Here is a 17,290-nt window from a genome sequence, read left to right on the forward strand (position 1 = left end):
ACTCTTTGGACTCCAGTCCAGCTCCAATCTAACTAGCTCTGTTTGAGGGCGTGCCAAACTAGCCGCTAGGCAGGTTTTATGCAAATGTTTTACTTGGTGACATCTTCAAGCGAGGCGTTTCAGGCAGTTCAGAAGCAGTGTTTCTGTGGGGGAGAGTAACTTCCTTTTGGTCTGGACTTTGGGCTTTGTAACTTTGCAGGAAAAAGCACAAAAGCATAATAGGGCCTCTTTAAATTAAACAATAACTATGAGGTTAAAGTGCTGGTTTTCAAGTTTAACTAAGGGTTCAAATCCACCCAGTCCAAAGTCTTTTATTCAATCAGCTATTGGCTTTTTGGACAAAATGTAATTTGTTTAAAAAGCTGGATATCACAGGCTTGTCTCCTGCTTTCTGCCTTCTTCACGCTGCTTTCTGTAAGCCTCTGGGACATTATTGCCCTATTCCTGTTCACCTCAACTCTTTTTGCGCTCGGGGGTATGAAAACACTTACAATTCTACAATTTGTACCTGCTAAATCTTTTTGACAGCACACATGCTCATTAATTATAGCTGTAATAAAGTCCTAACACGCCTGAGGACATTCTTACTCAGCAGAATTGTTCCTCATTGTTGCTGCACCCATAATTACTGTAGCTAAGAATACCTTCTCAGGTATTTGTGCTACTTTCACCTACAATGCACCATCGCCATTTTCCAGCGAGGGTAATTGACTGCAGGTAAAACCAGTCAGCCTTTCCTGACATCTGCTAATTATGTGAGTGTTTCCAAGAACAACAACAACATATACGTAGGTCAGTACTGCTCATGTGAGATGGTGCTCACCCCTGGCAGCTAGCACACAGCAGCATCAGCACAGAGACCAGCAGCAGGGCGGTGAGGACGCTGAGGGTGACGACCAGGACCAGCTGCCCGCTGCCCAGCCACGACGCCACCCCCGTAGCAGCTGCCGCCCCCGACCCGACGACACCCGCCTCCGGCCCCCACCACACTCCACTCAGCAGCACCGGAGCCATGACGCATCACACTGTGGGGGGAGAGGACATCGGACTGGTACCGGCTGGGGAAACACAGGGGAAATAAAAACACAAAATTAAAATATATTTACCGGCAATGATTTTCTAGTTAGATTGTTTCTTCTTTGGAGAGAGATAGTAACAGCTTTGAGCGAATTAATCTGGTGGAAACACTTTATACTACCTTACGTGAGACTAAATATGTAGTGGAAGAATCTTAAATGATTATTGTTGGTTGAGGATAAGTACAGTTTACTGAAATATAGTGTGCAGTCTGTGTCTTATTTGTCCAGCAAACTAACTGGATTGGCTTGATTTTGGTGCAGCTGCTTCATTGCAGAGAAATGCATTAATCATCCACAGCTTCTATTATGAAACGGCGATGACTAACAACATGGAAATTTGAATCTGACCATTGCCAGTAAAAACATCACCTGCTGGTTGCGGTTCAATGACAATGTCAAATCAACTAGTAACCAGCAGCTCAGCTGTATCCTGTGACCAGTCATGGCCAGCAGGTGGCAGCACAGAGCGGAGTCAGACTGCAGTGCAGACTGTGATCTGCTGCAGTGGCCCTCACACACACAAGAGCCTCCACAACTGGTGTCTGGGGCTCTGCGCACAGCATAAGCAACCTCCTCACGTCCCCGTCTAACATCCAAAGTTGGGACTCACTGAGCTGATGGAACCCCTGATGTTATCATGGGTGATTTATGGGGGCTGCGGGTGACTCACGGCGAGGGGAGTGCGGCGACGGGGATGAGGGATGAGTCTTATAAAAACTCCAAACAAATAAATTCGGAGAGGATGTTTGCACTGTGTGTGCATGTGATGACATCTGGTACCGCAGTGTATGATAGAGATGGAGGGCAGACAGTGTGGAGCAGGAGTGATCAAAGGTGACATGTGGGATGATTGACAGGGGAAGATAGTGAGCATCTATCTGTCTATCTGCCCTCGTTTGCATGGCCTTCGCCTTCTCTCTGACGAGACAGCTACAGGAGACCTGGCAAGGATCAGGAGACAAGAATATCATTGTTTTCTGGCATGTGCCTGTCTGGAGCAATGTGTATATGTGTGTATATTTAGTGGTGGTGGTGAAAAACTCCATTGTGTCTCTCTGCTCGCCTATGCTAATGCGACCGGGGAGTGTGGGAGTTGGGGGGAAGCGTTCCTCGGCGTCTTGCAGGGAAGGGAACTTTTGTGGCGAATCAGACATGAGCTGCAAAAGCCAATTTTAACTTCTTCTTCAATAAGGACACCGAGGAATTCTAGAGGAAGGCAGGTTTGTGTTCCCCCCCCGGAGTGAAATACGCCGCGGCTCAAGTTGCTATCAGTGTGAGTGGCTGGTGAGAGGCAAACACAACCTTACCTTGACACCTCGGATGATTAGTCAGGTCGGCCTCGCCTGGAAGAGAGGAGATAAAAATGAGAAGGGAGGGGGATTACTGCTTGGTGGAGGCTGAATATTATCCTTTGAGGGTGGTGCTGATCTGTGTGTGTGTGTGGATGCAAGAGCGTACGCTGGGCAAGTGTGTGAGTGTGTGGGAGAGTGGCGAGGGACTTGCGAGCATGTTTGTGGTTTTTAATACCCTTATCAAATACATATTGGACAACAGGCTGCCTGCAAGCTCTCACACTCACACAGCCATGTCTTCAATGCTCTCTAACAAACACACACACAATGTCCACTTTATTGACCAGTCTGCTCATGTTACTGAGAGGATAATAACCAGGTGACATCATCTCTGAATTGTATCATGTAACACATGATATTGACTGTATTCTCCACTGTTTAACATCACGGACACACATTTGTACACTCCCCAAGCTGCCGTGTTTCAATCTATAAACTTAGCTTAGCTATAAACAGCTTTGTACATTCAGGTACATTCAAAAATGTTGACCTTGATTGATTGATTTAGCTGTGGTTAAAATGTCATCAGGTGTTCCGCCCCTTAACATGACTATCGCCTGATTAAATTCCTTATCTGGTCTCGTCTGAGAGGCTCATGTGTGTCCAGGTGTCACTCTCTGCCACTGTGTGCCAGCTTGTGTGTGTGTGTGTGTGTCTCTCCGTTGGCACTTAAACCAGAATAATTACCGGCTGCCACAGCACTGTGTCTCCATGGCAACATTCCCTTCTTCCCCATCAGCGCCGTTTACGGTGGTAGAGAGAAATGTTTTGAATGCAACTCATCCTGAGGTGGAGTTTGTGTGTGTGTGTTTAGGTATGTTATTGCTTTTATTGTTTTTTACCTTAGGCTTTTGTTGTACTGGATGGTAATGAGGATGACGAAGTAAAAGTAAAAGTTCAGGGTCAGCTACTGCACTTCAATATTCTTGAACTGTGTCCAACAGTTGTCATGGAGATGGTGTAGTTGTTATCATGTGACCCAAGTATTGAAATTGGGTCACGTGATAACAGGTGGTCGTATATGAGGGGGATATCTGAACACCTGTCTCTGTTCTAGTATGGTCACTAGCATCAGATAGAGACAATCTCCATGACAACTGAGCAACTCCATCAGCCGACGAAGGCCACAGGATGTGGTTGAAAGCTTTGGACACGACAAGTTGGACCTTGTGTTGATACTTTTTTGTCAATATGCTTTTTCCAAAGTCAATAATGAGCCTTCAGGGTCGCCCTATCAAGATGATGTGAGTTGAGTTTTTATGACATAAACTGCCATATATACTGCAAAATCTGTGTTAAAGAGGACCCATTGTGCTTTTGTGCCTTTTCTCTTTCCTTTCCTTTAGTGTGTTATGTCATTTTTTGGTGCATGTAAAAGGTCTGCAAAGCCCAAAGTCCAGGCCAAAGGGAGTTACTCTCCCCCACAGAAACACTGCTCCTGAACAGTCTGAAATGCCTCACTTCAAAAGGACCATTGTATAACAATTAGGGGATCTTTTGGCAGAAATGGAATATAATATTTATAAGTATGTTTTCTTTAAGAATCGTTGTATTTTCGTTACCTTAGAATGAGCCGTTTATACTGTATTTACACAGGGAGTGGGTCCCACAGAGTCCGCCATGTTTCTACTGTAGCCCAGAACGGACAAACCAAACTCTGTTGACTTTTCCTGCTTGGGCTGGAGTCGATAACGTTACGCGCTCCCGTCGCCGGCACTCTCTCTCCTGCTTCACCATTCACTTCCCACGTACACACACACTCTACGCACTGGCTCTGCTCCAGATGGCTCTAAAGAAGGCCATGCGCGTTTTCGCGTCGGCCACCGCAGCTCTCCGACACGCTTGGCACATGGGAGAAGCTTCAGCTGGTTGCAATCTCCTCACCTCACCGCTAGAAATCGCCAGATCCTATACACAGGACCTTTAAGTCCCACCTTTTCTTCAGTAACGTGGTGATGTCACCAAGTAACACATTTGCATAATACCTGCCTGGCGGCTAGTTTGGCACGCCCTCAAACAAAATTAGAGTGGAGCTGGAGCGGAGTCCGAAGAGTTTGGTTCAGTTGATCGTGTTGCTCTGGCTCTATCTGTTTGGCGACGCCGGGAAGCTGCTTGACATCCTCCTGGATCCATCTTCTCACATATGTTCACATTATATGTATTATTTTTTGTCATATGGATTGTCTATGTTGTATTTTCATTATGTTGTTACTCTGTACACACGACATCTATTGCACGTCTGTCCATCCTGGAAGGAGGATCCCTCCTCTGTTGCTCTTCCTGAGGTTTCTTCCATTTTTTATTTTTTCCCTGTTAGAGGTTTTTTTTTGGTGGGGAGTTTTTCCTTATCCAATGAGAGGGTCGCAATGTAAAAGACAGATGGTGTCATATCCTGTACAGATTGTAAAGCCCCCCTGAGGCCAGCGTTTTTTTTAACATTAAAGCATGTAAACATATTCTATAATCAAACAAAATCTCTGCCTCCACCACGTTAACTCAAATGGCATGAGGAACCTGTTAAGTACAAACACAGATCCAGCTCTTTATAACATTGCAGACATATTTCCCTTCTGAGTAGAAAATATGTGTGGAGTAAACCATCCATTCTCCCCTCTGAGGACACACTTCATCCCTAAATAGTTGATAAAACGCCACACATAAAAGCTCTGAGTGTCTTTTTAACTGTGGAAAACTCCTCACAGGCCACCACCATGTGATACAAGATATCGAGCCAACAGTACAACTGAACTCTCTTGTGCTGCCTCTCTCTTTCTCCCGGCACTTTCAGGCTTTGATGAGAGAAAACAGGAGCTTTGGACGAGAGACAATCGGTGTGGCTGTCTTCTGTTTCATGCCATAGAAAATAACCGACTGGAAAAGCCATTTGAAAAGGAATGTGTTTTTGGGAATTAAAAGGCAGAAATCCAAATTTTACCCTCAACCAGCTGTACACACACAAACACACGGACCAGAGACTAACCACAAGCCCCATCAAGGCATAACCTTCCATGTGAGAAACTAGAGCCAAGAGCCCTGCAGCTCTACAGGCAGAAACCCTACCTGGCATTGGTGTGAAGCGTACCAGTGAGGCAGAGCCGTGTGTGTGTGTGTGTGTGTGGTGTGTGTGTGAGAGAGTTTCATCTGTTGTACAAGCTGTTGGACGGCAGCGAAAAGACAGAGAGAATTAACATCCACAGGCACAACAGCGCTTCGCTTTCTGCGGCTGCCTGTGTGGCTGCGTGACACGTCCCTCTGCAGGGTCCTCTGGGTGCAGGCAGACGGGGAAGGTTTATAGCTGGATGGGTGCTGAGAGATGAGCCCCAGGAAGCTTCTCAGAGGAGAGCCAGAGGCATTTCCACAATAATAAATAATCCAGTTTTAGAGGAGAAACTTTCTTCAAGCAGACGTGCTAGTGTGGAGGAGCACCGCAGGAAGTAACGTTTCTAAAATTATTATAAAGGAGAGAAGGAAGTGATGACGGGAGTTTATTCCAAACAATGAGAACATTTGCTTCGGTTGCAGAGACTCCTTTTCGTGCACCGTTTTGGGAAAATGAACCAGGATTTTTTGTTGCAGGAGCGTTGAAGCTTTGTCTAATGTTCGGTGATCTTTCTGGGCAGCAAAAATATGAATACATGCATACATACAATGCACATTAAGTGGCACACGAACGATGCCACTAACACTACACTTTGTTGTTTCGCAGTGTAAAGCTGCAACGATTAATCGATTAGTTGTCAACTATTAAATCAATCGCCAACTATTTTAATAATCGATTAATCGGTTTGAGTATTTTTTTAAGAAAAATGTAAAGATTATCTGATTCCAGCCTCTTAAATGTGAATATTTTCTGGTTTCTTTGCTCCTCTATGACAGTAAACTGAATATCTTTGAGTTGTGGATAAAACTTTGAGGACGTCATCTTGGGCTTTGGGAGACACTGATCGAAATTTCACGATTTTCTGTCATTTTATAAACCAAACAATTAATCAAGAAAATAATCAACAGATTAATCAACAATGAAAATAATCATTAGTTGCAGCCCTATTGCAGTGTCTATAAGCACAAGTCAAAGGCCGTATGTGCACTAACAACAACACAGAACCCTGCAGGGTCTCTGTACTGTTGTTTTTTCCAACAGTAGCATACATTGTGTACTAAATTTGGAATAAAACCCATTCAAACAGAAAAAGAACTTCCCTATATTGTATATAAATACATACATTCAAATTGAATGCACAAAAAGCTATTTTAAAGGTTTTTTTTTTTAGGGGACTTCCACTGGTCATTATAGAAGCAGAAAAACCAATGAACATGGATGCACCAGATAATAAACACACCACTGACCATCTTGTGTCCTGACCGGAGGGCCATTTGGATTGGATGGTGGGGGTGGGAGACATGGGGGGAGGGGAGATGAAGGATAGGGGACGTCTGCCAAGAGAGAGGAGGGAGGGGAAGATGAAGAGAGGAAGAGGAGGGGGGTGCAGAAACCATAAGGCAACCAAAAGAAAGAAGAGAGAAGACAACTCTAAAAGAAGAGATGAAAGAGAGAGAGAGAAAGAAGCGGCAAAAGCAGAAAGCACACATAGTCATAGTGACACACACGTACACACACGCCCATCCCCAGGGAGCGTTGATGAAATACAGCTCCCCACAGGCTGCAGTGCAAGAGGGACGCTGCCTTGACTGAGACAATGCAATTAAAGAACATACACACACACACACACACGCACAAAAACACATGCAGAGGCACGGCCATATCTGTTGAATTAAATGCATCATTAAAAATAAAGAAACCTACAAGTGTCAGTTCATAAATGAGGTGTGTGTGTGTGTGTATCTAATTTACTAATCACTGTCCGTGTCTGCGTGTGTACATGTGTGTCTGCGAGCATGAAAACAGGTGCCTCTGATCAGGGGGACATAATTTGTGTTGCCACGGCAACGCTGCCCATCCTAAGGGTTAATGGTTTTAGCATGAGAAATTGATCTATCCTCCCTAAATGGGGAAATTGAAACTGCATAATTTAGCAAGGCTCCCTGATTTCTCCCCCCCCTCCGATCTCCCTCTCTCATATTACAGATGTGTGTTACATCTTCATCCATACACACAGGACTCCTCTCTCCTATGAGATACAGTAGCTATATCTGCTAGCGGCAGCATTTATATCGATCTCACACTAGGGACATATAATAATGAAATATGAAGCGTTTTCACCCCCGAGCAGATGAGCGTTTCCACCCTGAAGTTCTTCCTGATAGATTCAAAGAGACGCAACAGCCGTGCTACCAAGAGTCTTATCTGTCATTCCTCACATATGTTTGTTCTTTTTCCTTTTCTCTGTATGCATAATGTACCACTATGAAAACATTTAGTAAGAGAGGTGAACTACATCCTCCGGGACGGCAGGGTGGTCTCGTGGTTAACCGGAGAAATCTGGTTTCAAGAATTCAACCTCCTCTCCTGAATCCCTCCCAGCTGCGAGGCCGCAGAAACAGCAACATGTGTCTAATGTCTTCACCATAAATGACAACGCTCCCGTCTCCCTGAGCATTTCTGTGACCTCGCAGACCCACTACAGTCCACAGGGGCTCTGTGTGAGTGTGTATGTGCAGGGTTTGTGTAAACACGTGTGTGTAAAATCTGCCTCTAGTTAATGTCACACGGCCCCATGGGAAAGAGACATTTCCTGTCTTCCTTTCCCGGATTTCGAGGACACTGGTGACCGTGGAGAAGTCTTCGGTTGCCTGCAGATGTTTTTCTGCACAGAAAAGGCTACTGAGGCAGAAACTACTGTATTCAAACTGGATGCACACAAAGCTGCAACTCTACTGAGGCTGGATCGCCTCGGGCGTTTGCTCGTCTGACTACTGGTTGTAAAATGTTAAGCTCTGAATTTCTGGGTATTTAGTGCCAAATAGAGGATGGTAACGTCACTTTAAAACAAAACTAGGGCTGTCAAAGTTAACGTGGTTATAACACGTTAACGCAAATTCGTTTTAATGCCACTCATTTCTTTAATGCATCAACGCAGTCGATCTTTTGGAAGTTTTTGACTGGCATCATATGAAACTAGAAAACCTAAGGAATCCATTGGTACCAACCATGTCATACTAGATTGTCGTGAAGGAGGTTAAATAAAACTTGCACTAAATTTTGGCGAGGAAAAACGGTAATGTCCATTTCCAAAGGGGTCCCTTGACCTCTGACATCAAGATATGTGAATGAAAATGGGTTTTATGGGTACTGTAATGGAAAATTACGATGTAGGTAGTGATGCCTCTTTGTGCAACAGTGGAAAGTTATTGTCTACTCTGTCTGCATGTCTCATGTAGTGGGAAAGTACTGAGTGTTGACGTTCACGAGTCTCACCTTTACAGATATGCCCACTTTATGATAATCACATGCAGTTTGGGGCAAATCAGCGCACTGACACACTGACAGCTGTTGTTGTCTGTTGGGCTTCAGTTTGCCATGTTATGATTTGGGCATATTTCTTATGCTAAATGCAGTACCTGTGAGGGTTTCTGGACAATATTTGTAATTGTTTTGTGTTGTTAATTGATTTCCAATAATAAATATATGCATACATTTACAAAAAGCAAGAGAGTATTTAATACTTGACAAATCTTTTCCCCTCTTTCTTCTACTTTATCTACCCTAATATCGTCTTTTTTGCCGAGGCCCGGGGCCGTTGCTCTGCATTTAAATCATTTGGACTTGATTCTGTGAGCGTTCGTTCCACTGAGTTCAACAGTGGGTGGCTTTACAGAAAGAATACTCACTCTCTCACCCTCGAACACTTAAAGCCTTTCAATTTCACTTCCACTTTTTTCCTTCCCTCCCTTCTTTCGTTCTCACAAAAAACAGGTTTCTCAGGCCTCGCTTTAGTCGCTTCTTGCTTACTCATGATAAATCTTTCAATTTCAACTCTATTTCGCAGACTCCCTCCGCTCCTCGAAAGGGGAAGTGTATAGTACTGTCGCCGGTGTTAACAGCTTCACCCATCAGTAAAAACATGACTGTCTGCAACTCCCAAAACCATGACTACCCTCTGAATATGTCAAGCAAAAACTGCTGCTTAGCAAGCAATCGTCGATTAACTTGTAATTAACTGAGCTAAATTCAAGACATTATTTTACCCTCCACATCCTGACGAAGCACTTTTTATTCCCCTCACTCCTGCAGGAAATGTCATTGTCTCAAATTGATTAGCTTTGTGACAGCGTTGCCGCTCGGTTAATAATAAAATGCTAAAACAAAACACACTTCGGTAATTGTGCTGCGGAGCAATTTTCTGCGATTAAACAAACCAGCCAGGCGTGTCATCCGAATATGTAAATGGCAGCGTTGAGCACGAAGAACGGAGATGGATTGTTGTACTGATTTCAGGGATTGTCACTCACGTTGTAAGTGACCTTCTCTGCAAACACTAATGGAGGGTTTGAGGGGGGGAATGAACTGTTGAACTCTCGGAATTTGAGGACGAAGAGCACGGACGGGGCTGCGAAGCTAACAAAGGGTGCCTGTCTGTTTGTGAGTCATTTTGACTCCTGCTCTCCAGCTAAATTGATACTGAACTGAAAAAAGCAGACCGTTCTCCTCTTAAGAATAATATCACGCTTATTATTATGATCAGGTAGATTTATTCAGCGCCGAACGACTGCACGCATAAAATTTCTCCATCGATGTCACCTTGCGATGAAGATTAGCATTAACGTGAATGAGGAGTAGATACGACCACATCATTATTCAGTGCCACTGGCCTTTATGTGCTGAATAGCCGCCAAGATAAAGGGATTATCAGGGAGGATGGAATAGAATGAAGGATATTGTGTGTGTGAGGTAATTCATTCTAAAAGCTGCTAATGAGATGCAACAGATGCCTGGAGATGCAAATACACATGTGCCGATGAGGTGGACAACACACACTCCCTATCAAAGATGCATTAACACGCGGCAATATAATTCTTTCTTGCAGACACACCCCTGAGCTGTTGAGGCTACACGCTGCCGCCGCTGCTCTGAAAATTGCTGCGCAGCACTTCATTTATCTCCTCCTGTGACACCGGCCTTTTGGACAAAAGGTGCAGGGGCAATAGGGGGGAATTAATAGTGTGTGTGTGTGAGTGTGTGTGTGAGCAGATGAGCAACTAAAATGGAAATGTGATCCGTCTCTTTACAAGGCTCCGACCACAGCAGGGGTGGGTTTATTAGAGGGGGGCGAGTGGCGGGGGGTCGGACCCTTTGTACCCTCGGCAACGTCGGACTATATAACACATTGAGAGGGAACACAAGTCTGGTTTGCTAATGGGTGTGTGTGTGTGTGTGTGCATATTTGAGGAGGGGTTAAGGAGAGAAGAGTTAGGAATGAAAAAGTGAAGGTGTGGAAGGAAGCTGAGGCAGCTTCTGACCTTTTGGTATGAGCCATTTTTCAGACATACTTCTACTAGCTGGGATTGTTTAATATCACACCACAACCAGTAGGGCTGGGACGATACACCTATCTCCCGATTCGATATTATCACGATACTTGGGTGCCGTTTCCATATGTATTGCGATTTTTAAGTATTGCAATTCTACAAGTATTGCAATTTGATATTACGATTTATTACGATTTTTGCTAACTTTTTTTTAACACTAGACCATGAGAAACAGTTGAATCATCACTTTTATTTTGGAAAATATCTAAACTGATAGAGTAAAAATGTTTGATTTTCTACATGTGAGATGTCCTGAAGTCAAATATATCCTTAATTGTCAGGAATTATTTATTATATTTTTTACAGCAACCCAAAAATCAAAGAATAAAGACATTTCCCTCACAAATTAGTGGTATTTTCTTTTTACAGTTCCCTTTTTTCACACCTTATTTTGAAAACCGGACGTAGTCACACGTGTATAATTCCACTAACTAGTCCGTTGCTTTCTCTCCCGTCAGCTTTGTACTGCTGTATTGCTTTATCCGTCCATGGTCAGCTCCATCGCGGCTGTTTTAATGCATTTAACATAAATGTCAGTATATGGGTGCTCTACAGTTGTAGCGTCCGCCGATTTGACCACAGAGATGAGAGTGACTACTGGCTTGACCGCACGTTACCCCAATACGATAACGTTTCCTGCTCATGACAGAGTTAGCATGCAGCTTTAGCCGTGATGTCTAGCTCCGCTTTTCCTGGCAATGTGTGAAACCCAAAGTGTTTCCATACTTTCCTGTATGTGTAGTGTTTACCATGTTGGATTTAAAATGTGAGGGTGCAGGTCGTATCCACACGGACCCTCCGCCATTTTCTGCTTCGTTGTTTCGTCTCATTGTGGTTTGTTTTGGTTGACGGATACAGAGCGGATATGACGTCACGTCACTCAGACTATAACAATAAAAGCAGTAACTTCCTTCTACCTCCGCATAGCCTCAAATGAAGTAAATATATCGATTCTGCCATTAAAAAATCTATTTCAAAATCGTAAATCAAAATTGCGATACATAGGTGAATCGATTTTTTGTCCCACTCCCAACAACCACACACACACACTCATCCAACGGCCCTTGTCCTCCCTCTCACATGAACCACCGGTAAACTGTCCTCTGTTCCGTCTTCTTTGCTGTGATTTCTATCTCTGATCTTGTCCTTCCTCTCTTTGTCTAATCAGTCGGTCTGTTCTCCCTCCACCTTTCTCTCTTCATCCTCACGCCCTCAACCTCTTCTCTCACCTCTCTGTCCCTCTCCTAACCATGACATATTCAACATGTCTGCTAGCCCATAAAGATATGGTAAAATATGGAAGCCTGCGGGGACTCAAAGGGCATATCTACAATCAGAAACAGCAGCAGCTGGGGGTGGGCTGGACGGCTGGCGGTGACCGAGGGGGGTTTGCAGCCAAACATACAGTACATGGCAACCTCTATAAGAGCAAGGAGAAGGGGGGGGCTGCAAGATGTGGCAACCCTCACACAGCAATCATCAGATTTCTGGTTAAATCCATCCAGCACACGCCTGAGCAACTGTGGAAGATTGCACCAGGCAGATACGGCGCCGCTGCCTCCACCTTTTCCACTATTCCATTTGATTTCTCATTTCACAAGCCGAACCTTATTCCATATTTCATGTCGGTAAGTGGGGAGGGCGTTCAGCGAAGAAGAGGCACTCCAGGTCAGAGAGGAAGAATCAAAACAGGTAGCATATTTGGAGAGAATGTGCACAAATTATGTTTTTGTTGCAGTTGTATGCCTTGCAGTTTACATCCATGTCTTTCCAAAATGTCATCATGTCAACATTTTATTCTATTAGACATTTGTGTGAAATGGTCATTATTAGGGTATGAATTCTTGAGTTACGGCCAAAAACGTTTTTTTTTTGAGATAACAGCGACCTTTGATCACCAAAATCGAATCAGTTAATTAGAGAGTCTAAGTGGATGTTTGTGCCTAATTTGAAGAAATTTGCTCCACGCGTTCCTGAGATATCCCTTTCACGAGAATTGGACGGACGTAAGGTCACAGTGACTTTGACCTTCGACCTTTGACCATCAATATCCAATCATTTGATATTTGAGTCCAAGTGGACGTTTGTGCTACATTGGACGGACGGACAACCCAAAAACATAATGCCATACTGTCTATGTTTTAAAAACGTTTGAACATCAGTGTAGAAACATTAACTTGAGGTTTTTGAACTATGTTTTGGCTGGGTACAGTGACTTCCTGGAGTCCTGTCATCACTATGAGGTCGCCAAGTGGAGCCTCCAGGAAGTCACAGCACCTGGCCAAGTAATAGTCTGGCACATTTTGGCAACCTTTAAAACCACAACGTGAAAGCAAGTTCGTTACAGTACATTCCAGCTAACATTCAAAGTGGGCTGTTTGACCCACTCTTTACCACCTGTTGTTTGCCAGTGAAGAGACCAAACATCTGTAGTTATGCACCGCAGACGTCTCTTTACAACCACAACTGGAGCCAAAAACTGCACAATAGCTTCCCATTTCTTCACACCGCGTGCTATTATTCATCAGCTTCATGAACTAGAGGGCCAAATCATGTATAATAAATATATAACACCGTATAATATTTATTTACAAAGCGGCGGCGGCTGCCACAGCCCTTCTCAAATCAGTTAATGGGGGCGGCTCAGCGTGTCCCGAGGGAGCGCTGAAAACCAAATGAACCAACTGAATGTGCATCGGAGCAGCAAACTGAACGCCTGCTGGTGGCGGAAAATCTGCTGTCAGTCACACACACACACATGTACACAGTTATTTACACACACACACACGGGAGTTGAGACATTCAAATACAGCGAGAAACAGACACACAGTCATCAGAATAGAGATGAACCAATTAGCAGGCGACAGACAATCAGCGTGACAGAGAGAGACGTGGAGGGAGCCCAGTGAAAGAATACATTAAAGCCCTCAGCGAGCAGGCGGCAGCAGAGAGGAAAATGAAACTGAGACACCTTCACACTCTGACACTTTCAAGGAAGCCCATGTGGCCAGAGGCAAATCCATCCTGACACAATGGGTGGATAATGTGGCGAGGTGTGTGGAGGGAGCGTCGGTGACACTCACTGATATTATTCACAGAGTGACACACACAGGTGGAAAAGTGAGTGGAATACAGACACAGAGAGAGGAGGTTGGGCGGATGGGCGTGTCAATAAAAAACATCCGTCTTTGACACAGGAGACAGCAGATGACCATGATCGTTCCCTAAGTTATTATTGTCGTAACCATGACAACAAAGGTCCTCTAGCCTTAACAAAGTACTTTACTCGAACCCAAACCATGATGTGTTCATAACCATAACCAAGTTCTTTCTGTCACTAAACCTAGCGTCTTCGAAATAACTGCACTATTGACAAGCCAACCGCAGGGGATGACAAGCAACAGCCACAACAGCCACAACAGCCACAACCGCCACAACAGCCACAACAGCCACAACAGCCACAACCGCCACAACCGCCACAACCGCCACAACCGCCACAACCGCCACAACCGCTTTGTTCACGTTTTTTTCTGTTGCAATGGGAGCGCCGGGTATTTACACTATGCTACGGCAGCAGCGTAACGAGGCGCTAAGCGTCTGTTCTGCACTGAGCGCTGCACATTTATTTTCTAGTCGCCGAGAGTTGAAAAATGTTCACCTTTGGGTAAAATGCTGCACTCGTCACTTTAATTTTTCACCCAGCCATCCAATCACAATGGAGGAGGGGCGGGACAAATACCACAAATACCAAGTGTTACATCCTACATGTAGGCTACAAGTGCTGAACAACAACTACAACAACGGAGGAGAAATCAATACGCATAGACGGGCGGGTCCATCCTCCCAGTTTCCCTATGTGCTTCAGCCTTCCCTTCATCCAGAGCTACCTTGTGGCGCCATATTTACTTCTGTAGATATTCCGTATCAACGCAATGCAACCAAAGCGTCTCAGCTGGAAAAAAAAACCTTACTGCGCCTCATTGCCTTTCTGTGTTCTGCATTTAACAATAAACAAGTACGACATCTTTATCATTTAAAAAGCAACAATATACCTATTAATAGCCTTACAATAAAGCTTATTTATATAGCACTAAAATCAGGATAATATAAGTAATTAAAAAAAAGGCAATAATATGGCATATCATGCTGTTGAGCCAATCATTATCCCCACAGGGGAAATTCCTTCACAGCAACAGCCCTAACTAAACCTAACCAAACCTTAACCATATCAGAAAATGCTTCTATGTGTCAATCTGACGGGCAATAGTTGGTTCCTCCAACTCATTAATTTTGTTTTTAATTTGTTTTCCTTTCACCCGCTTATATACACACCACTGTGACTAAACACACACACGTCTGAACTTTAACCCAACGCACACTCTTCCAGAGTGCCCCCTCGAAAATCAAGAGCCATTACGTTTACAGCATTCGTAAATTACCTCTCAATGCTCCAGACCGCAAACTCACATTAGGCCATTAGCAAAGCCCTGGACACTTAACACGCTCCGCACAGCACACACACTCCACGCCGCTCTGACCCCTCGAGTGCTGCTGATGGGGATTTTTTTTTCCTGTTGATATCACCCTGGGTGAAATGTGTAATGCAACACATGACATCATGTTACGGTGATAATGACTTGTCTTTATGGCTCGGTTACTTGAGAACTTCCTGACAAGTCTATCAGCGTCATATCAATTATTGTGGCTATCAGAGCAGACGGGAAGTTGCTCTGTGTAGATGGCGAAGCTTTCTAAAACAAGGAAGTCAATCAAAAGGAAAACCGGTGTCTTTAAATAGATGCTGAACAAAGTAAACCACCTCTTGAACTCTTTAAAATGTCCCGCTCTGCTGTTTACTATCCAACAGAAACACAGCATGCCATCATGTCTTAAAGAGGAATTAACAGTGTGAACAGAGCCAGAGGAGAGATTGCAGATTTTGTCACTAAGCTGCTTGGGCACAAAAATGACATCCGCAATCCCCTCACTTCCAACAACAAATTTGTTGTGTGGGATTTCCTAGAAATCGCCATTAGAGAGCTAGAAAATTGCACACAGTGGACACTTTTATGTACACAAACTGTTTTAAGTACTCAGGGCTGCACAGGATGATGCGTTTAGGTGCATACCGTACACATGAGCATTCCCACTTTCAACTTCAACTCAAGGTTAAAGAGTCCAGCAGGATGTGTTTATTTGTGAGGGGGTGAGCTCTGGTGTGAGGACAGTTGCCAATTGTACTCCAGTGAGAAGTCTAAAAATATTCTAAACACACACACATGTCCCAGGCAAATAAGCCGGGGAACAGAGGATAGAGAGCGGGATTCCCGTGAGGAATCAGTGGAATGTAAACAGGCCACCCACACACACACTCATCAGAGGCCGTGAGACGACGGCCTCATCTGGAAAAAGACGCCCCAGAGAACCGTGTAGTTTGTTGGGATTGTCCTCTCGGTTTACCCCCCCTGTCCTCGCACCGTCCTCCAAAAAGCCCCATGAGGGGTGGCGTGAATGCAGCAGCATGATGGGAAAATCTGTCAACCTTCAGCCTTTTGTTTTGTACTAATACGTCGGGTAAAATGATGCAGCTGCACTCTACTGGAGACATTAGCGTTAAAAGTTAAGCCACTAAAATTGAATAAAAAAATCAGACAGCATTATTCTTATTATCCCTCACCTCAGTAATACAGCGCACACACACACATACACACACACACACATAAACACACGCAATACTTCATTCTAATCCTATGCACGGCTCGGATAACTGACAACAGCCCTTCTCCTGTTAATAAAACCCTCGGCAGTACACATACAGCAATTTGTGTATGTGCTAAGACCCATCACTCAGTGGCAGCTCACATACCCAAGATGCACTGCAGCTGCTTTTAGGCAACTATAATCACTTGTAGCAGAGCTGAACTTTGGGGCAGTGTGGTGGACAGTGTGGCATGAGCTTTCTAGGGCTGTCCCAAATACCATTTTTTGGGGTTCGAAGCTTCGGTGAGAAATATTCGAAGCTTCGCAGAGCAGCGCAGCTCGGCAGGCTGACATGTTCTTCTGTCTGTCTGTCTCCATCTCCCATATTTCAGTGCAGTTCATTATTATTACATTCTTATATATAAAAAAAAATATATATTTTTTTAAAACGAAGCATTCAAATAGTGATTAGGAGGTTGAATACCCTGGCAATGGTCAAAGCTTCACAGCTACGAAGCACTCGGGTCAGCCCTAGAATTTTCCGTGCTGCTTTTAATAATGTACACTAAGTTGCCGAACCCCCGCTGTCTTTAACACTTTCTCAGCCATATGACGCTATTGTTGTGTCATTAGGCCTACGGCCCACATAACCAGCTGCTCTAGAAATGACTT

At 44.3% G+C, this 17,290-nt stretch overlaps 1 protein-coding gene across 2 annotated transcripts in view; it reads right to left on the reverse strand.

The window, feature by feature from the left end:
- The window catches only part of pag1 (phosphoprotein membrane anchor with glycosphingolipid microdomains 1), a 59,087-nt gene that overhangs the window by 16,244 nt on the left and 25,553 nt on the right, over window positions 1-17,290 (reverse strand). For both annotated transcript variants that reach the window (XM_037794788.1, XM_037794787.1), the window contains 2 exons: window positions 2,387-2,422; window positions 824-1,058 (listed from right to left, as the gene is read on the reverse strand). In XM_037794788.1, coding sequence (XP_037650716.1) covers window positions 824-1,014 — 191 coding nt within the window. In that variant the 5' untranslated portion in view covers window positions 1,015-1,058; window positions 2,387-2,422. The remainder of the gene's footprint in view (window positions 1-823; window positions 1,059-2,386; window positions 2,423-17,290) is intronic.

This window comes from Sebastes umbrosus, chromosome 15 (genome assembly GCF_015220745.1).
Source record: "Sebastes umbrosus isolate fSebUmb1 chromosome 15, fSebUmb1.pri, whole genome shotgun sequence".
Taxonomy (NCBI): Eukaryota; Metazoa; Chordata; class Actinopteri; order Perciformes; family Sebastidae; genus Sebastes; species Sebastes umbrosus.